We start from the raw sequence: 6,230 nt of genomic DNA on the forward strand, positions 1-6,230 counted from the left end.
CTCTCCTCTCCTCTCCTCTCCTCTCCTCTCCTCTTCTCTTTCTTTTCTTCTTTTCTTTTACTTTCTCTTTTCTTTTTTTAGAGTTCTCAATAACTGTATATATCCCAATTATATTTTAAAACAGCCATGTCATCTTTTATGTAACATCATCATTGTATAACTAAAGGAGGATCCTTCAGAGACATCTCTTCCTAGAGTAGAAAAAAATTTCACTTTCTTTGCATCGTGAAGTGTTAGTGTGAGTTAAAATCACATCACATTCCTTTGTACCTGCAGGGTGCATATACAGTTCATTTATAGACATTATCTAAGAGCAGTTTTAGAGACCAAGGAGATACTGAGCCTTGTTAAATGAGCAAAACTATGTGCCTTATTTTGTCCCATATACGGACTCCTCTTTTACTGCCAGACAACTTGGCCTTCCCTCACTGTAACATTTACACTATTCTGTTTCTTCTTCACAGTAAAACTTCAAAGTAGAACTGTTGGTGTTTCTAGGTAAGCCTGTGCACACTCTTGTTTCCCTGTATGCTCTTTGTGTTGTACAACCTCTGGGTTGTACTTGTTAGTTATCTGTGTGTTCTGCTTGAATCACTTATATTTTCTCTTTGCTGAATAGGATTCTAATTGTCCCTGCCCTTGGATATCCACAGGGTTCATAAAAGAAATGTAGACTCTTGTGATGGAACAGAAATAGGCCTCTCTACTGGCTGTTGTTTTTACCTAAATTTCTGTGATGTTCTGAGTTTGACACAAAGACTCTGAAGGAATACAATATAATCACTCATGTTGCAAATGCAAGGCACCAGAAGTAAGAAAACGGGAATATATTTACCTTAGGAAGGGGCTTGGCAGGTCTGCAGTGGAGGCCACCAACAAAATCAAAATTTGGTAAGACAGGATGAGGAAATTCCAAATCCCAGTAGGTTCTAATGAGCCATATGTCTGCTTTTGCCATAGTCTCTGAGAGTGTTGTGGGTCTTCCTGAAGAGGAGTCAGAGCAATGAAGATATAAGATATAACAAAATATCAGGTGAATATGACTATGCCAGGTAGTCTTTTAGAAGCACTTTTGTTTATGCAGCCAGAGATGTTTACAAGTATGGTACTTTGTATGAAAAAAATATGTATGTGTGTGTGTGTATGTTTGTGTATGTATATGTATGTATGTATGTATGAATGTATGTATGTATGTATGTATATAGGTGTGTTTGTATGTGTGTAATGTTTGAAAACAAATTTGTAATATATATGCTTCTCATAGGTATGCTTAGAGATATATAAATTCATTGTACGAGTATCTGTGAAAAGTTACCACAATTGTAACCTTGTTAATTTATGATCAATAAGTATCAAGATATGTCATTGAAATACAGTCAAATACCATTATTTAGGAATCCTAACTTAGGGAAACACTTTTCCCTTTAACTCTAGATGTAATTTGTTCTATGTAGCAGCTAGAACCTTGATGTGTGCTCCTATAAATGAACTGAGAATTTTGTGCTGTCTGGTTTTGAGACAGTTGGATGCAGCCTAGAGTGGTTCCTCAGTCACCAATGAAGCTACAGTGCACCCTGAATGCTAGATCCTCTTCCTCCTCACTTCAACTGCAGAGATGGAAGATGTGTACATCTCAGCCCAGTGCAAACATTTAAGGGGATTCTGCTTCAGCATTTCATTGAGACAGTGTTTTACTATGTTACCCTGGTTGTCCTCATAGAGAAATTTTTATTATGCCTGAGTTCTTTGATTTTGCTCTTGATTCATGACTGATTGTTTAATAATTTGGTATGTATAAATGTGTTTACAGATAATATGCATATATGCCTTAAATTATGGATAGAGACATGTATGTTCAGTAAAACGCTAAGTAATACCCAATATGTCTACATTTCAAGATTCTATGTTTGAACACAATTTCAACTGACTCCAATAAATCAATTAGATTCCCCCATGTTTTGCATTCACATATTTCCTCTGTATAGAGCAGAGATAGCATATTCACAGCTGTGCAGAAGTTTAGTAGGTTAAAGGGGAAGATCTTTTAAATCATAAATGAAAAAATTAATTTATATAAAAGTCCTCCTTTGATTGTAAATAGAAAGATGATAGATAGATATTTACCTATGCTAGAAGTATGTATAATCTTCAGTGTATTTTATAAGTCATGAAGACTTTGCCTTTGTTTAAAGCATATGTTTTAGAGGCCGGTGTAATGCATTAGAAGGTAAAGGTATTCCATGCAAGCTAAAGACTTGAGTTCAATCCCTATACAAGCCTAAACACCTAAATTGATCCCAAGAACATACACAGAGGTAGAAATAAAAACTCTTCAAAGTTTAATCTGGCCTCTACATAAGCAACACAGAGCACAATCCCCCTCTCCCATGACTCAAGTGTGCATGTTCATACACATGATAATAATAGCCATGAATACAATAAAATGACAAAGATAGTAATGACAATGAAGGCACCAGTCAGGTAAAAGTGTTGCTTTAAAACACAAGGAAAAATGTCTTGGGCCTATGTAATTTCTTAGAGAAATAATCAAAGTTTTGTTATGTGGGTGTGTGCTGACAATTCATAGACAAGGTTTTGCAACTGACACTGGAATATAAAGTTCTTTACAATGCTTGAATTTGACAGCTAATTTTCTAGTTTTTCCATCATTTTATTTAGGAGAGACAAATCATTCCTCTGTCGATCCTGTTCTTTGACATTCACATTCAATGACACAGCAAATTGAGAATCCAGCAATCCCAACTGAACAGGGCACTTACCTAATACTTCAGTATAAAGCTGATTCCAGTTCTTCTCATTAAATGATTGGAACCAAAAGTCAAAACACAGCATATAGATGACATTTCTCACCCTCTCCATGAAAGTCATTCTATCACTCAATTCTGACATAACAACAGGCACATAGGAAGGAGGCAGTGGGAGTCCACCACTGTACTTCTCATAAGTGGAGCCAGGAAAGAAGCGGAGACTGTACACAAGGGGGATCTTGAGAACCTCAGCCAGCAGATCACCACAGGGTATGAAGGGATCTGCCAGGATCACATCAAACCTTGATTTTTGTAGCTTTGTCATGAGTTCTTTGTTAAAAACTACATCTTTACAGAGACTTTCAAAATATTTTGTATCTACCCAAATCATTTCTTGGAACATTAAGAAATATCCCCAAAATGACTGCTTTGGCAGCTCATAAATATATTTTCTGAGTGATTCCCAGAAAATTTCCTCTAACTCAGATAAGGAGTATGATGTAGGATAAGTCTCAAATTCAATAGCAGATGTGTTGTCAACCTCATAAGATAAGGATGCTGAAGGTCTCAGAACCATCACTTCATGACCCTTTTTCAGAAGCTCGTCTAGGATTGTCTTTAAGTTGAGCCAATGGCTGAACTCCATTGGCCACACCAGCACCTTCCCACCAGTCCCAGATCCAAAGAAGCCACTCAGCTGGAGCAGGAGCAGGAGCAGGGCTGCTGTCATTTTCACAGGCATCTTGGTTAACTTCAGACCTGCCTTCCAAAGGATGATTGCTCAGCTCTAGCAGATATAGAAAGAGTAATAATCAGTCAGTTAAAGTGTAACTTTTACACACCAAAGCAAATAGAAATGGGATAGTCACAGCCTCTGGAGGGCAAGTGCCAAAACCTGGATGCAGACGTGAAAGTGGGAAATGACTCTGGATTCTCAGTGATCTTGAATGTATACTGTATTTGGAGAACAGTGAAAAGTAAGATCTCTCTCTCTCTCTTCCTTTCACTCTCTCTTTCTCCTAATGGAGTTTCTTTGATAAAGAACCTGAAGTAAAGGCATAACTGTCCAGTCATATAAATACCATAGGTCAGTGTTTTGTCATATGAATATTGGCAACACCGACCAGTTACCATACTACTTAGTGATTTTAAGTATATGGCTCAGAGGTCTATAGTGTAATCTCAGAATTAAACACACTGCACTTACATTTAGAGCATATTGTAATCTAGATAAGCCCCGTTCTTTTAGACTTCCCATTAGCTCCAGCTCTATCCTATCAAGAACCTGCTTAAGTCAGCCTGGCAAGAGTAAAGAGATATGGAGACATTTGTGTTTTTCTCTTTGACTCTCAGACTATTGAAAGACTTTCCCCAGTAACTTTCTGCTAGGAGAAGAAATGTTTGATCTCTGGGGACACCCAGAGGAGGAATTTGTATCCAGGAGGGCAATTTACAAGTTAGGGCAGGCTAACATTTCTGGAGACTAGGAGCCAAGTTAATGGTGGGCAAGGTCCCATGCCATTCCGGGAAAGCTTAGCTATGCATATGTCTTGTAAGAATCCCAAAGATGGAGTTAAGGGTGACTGGCTCCTTTTGTCTCTCTTCCTAAAGTGATGACACTGAATATATTTTCCTTCTGCATTTCACTATTAACTTCGCTCTTTTGTGGACTTATTGAACTAGGTTTGTTTGGAAGTGACAGCTTACACTCCCCTATATTGTTTTTCCTGCAGTGACCATGCCTTAGTCATCTTTATATAGAACAAAGTAATACTTAGTAAATGGTTTTTGAATGAATCAAAAAATCTAGTTCTCTAATTCTGCTTACAAGTAGCATATAATTCTAAATGTAAAAACGGGACTGTCCTCTGTTATCATAGCTATTTTAGAGAGAACGTGATAGTGCCATACTAGAAATGGGAAGAGCGTCTCAAGGCATAGTGTGATTTTTAAATATTGAGGACAGTGGTTATTTAAATGTTTTTTTTTTTTAATTAAGAAAAACCAGGATTTTCTTTTCCAAGTTTTGAACTTGATGGCTGTATAACATTAAAAAATAGTTAAATGTTAACTAAGTTATATAAAAACAATTTTCTTTGACAGAGAAGCTTCAGTATTTAAATGAACAATAATAAATAACCAAATAACATAGATCAGCTTATTCAGCTGCTTCAATGTATATTTTACATTCAACCTCTCAACACTAGGTCTATGAAGTATAATTTTCTTTAAAAGGACTCTAACATTGGCCTAGTCGGCTATCACTGGAAAGAGAGGCCCATTGGACACGCAAACTTTATATGCCCAAGTACAGGGGAATGCCAGGGCCAAAAAGTGGGAATGGGTGGGTAGGGGAGNGGGGGGGAGGGCATGGGGGACTTTTGGGCTAGCATTGGAAATGTAATTGAGGAAAATATGTAAAAAAAAAAAAAGGACTCTAACATTCACCAAATAAAATGTATGATTTGTATTGTCCAAATGGTCACTGGGTAGATTCTGAAGTAATTGGCTCTTAGGAATTATCCCTTCTTTTGATTCAGAAGAGAAGCTGATGCCTGATACCAATGTTGTGTCATAAATTTGTGTCAAACAGTATATACAATGTAGATGAGACCCTATTGCTATTTTCTGTTACATGAACATTGTATGAAATGGACTCTTAATGACTTATACCCAAACATTAAAGCATCTCTCAACTGTCATCAGAGAACATTTTGCAGTGGATAGTTATTGGCATAGAAACCCATAAATGTCCAAGGTGCAGAGCATAAGAAACACTAAGCCATAAATGGGACATGTATATCACATGGTATCCTTCCAAGCCTCGGGTCATTTCTTTAGAAAGCTTGTAAGAGACAGAGGTGGTGAATAACTACAAGCAAGATATTTCTTTCATATTCAACAGTCTCTGTTGAGGATTTGTCTTTTGCTATGTATGTAATGCTATATACTAGCATCCCAAGGTTGCCCCCAGGGATGAGAGAATCAGCACGTCGCCCCATATAACCATGTAACCTTGTTATTCAAGTTATTACTATTTGGTGAATAAAGATACCTCCATCCTATAGCTGGACAAAAGAGAGATAGGTGGAATTTTTAGTTCCCAGGTTAGAAGGAAGAGAGAAGATGGAGAAAAGAGCAGATATCATGGGGTAGGTCAGTCATCAAAACATGGCCAAGAGGAATGGCTAAGTGAAGTTAAGAACATCCCAGATGGATCATGGTGAGATATAACTCAGTGTTATGGATAGGGAAGTAGATGCTAATAGCTTAGATGGTAGATATCTGCCCAGCTTTAGAGATTATTAAGGCTTATTATAAACATGAATGTTGCTTGTATTTTAACTGGGAACTGAATGATCAAAGGCAGGGTAAAACCTTGATTGAGATTAAATATTTACTACTGCATCATCTGCACATATCGACTCCTAGGGACTGTGACAGCATGTAAAATCCCCATAC

General features: G+C 37.3%; 1 protein-coding gene across 1 annotated transcript in view; it reads right to left on the reverse strand.

Annotated features, from left to right (window-relative positions):
* Positions 1 to 3,563, reverse strand: part of LOC110295246 (UDP-glucuronosyltransferase 2B31-like) — a 15,751-nt gene extending 12,188 nt beyond the window's left edge. Inside the window, exons 1-2 of the mRNA XM_021163732.2 lie at positions 2,781 to 3,563; positions 836 to 984 (exon numbers count right to left, since the gene is read on the reverse strand). Of these exons, the coding sequence (XP_021019391.1) occupies positions 836 to 984; positions 2,781 to 3,510 (879 nt within the window). The 5' untranslated portion in view covers positions 3,511 to 3,563. The remainder of the gene's footprint in view (positions 1 to 835; positions 985 to 2,780) is intronic.
* Positions 3,564 to 6,230: the final 2,667 nt, after the last annotated feature.

This window comes from Mus caroli, chromosome 5 (genome assembly GCF_900094665.2).
Source record: "Mus caroli chromosome 5, CAROLI_EIJ_v1.1, whole genome shotgun sequence".
NCBI lineage: Eukaryota > Metazoa > Chordata > Mammalia > Rodentia > Muridae > Mus > Mus caroli.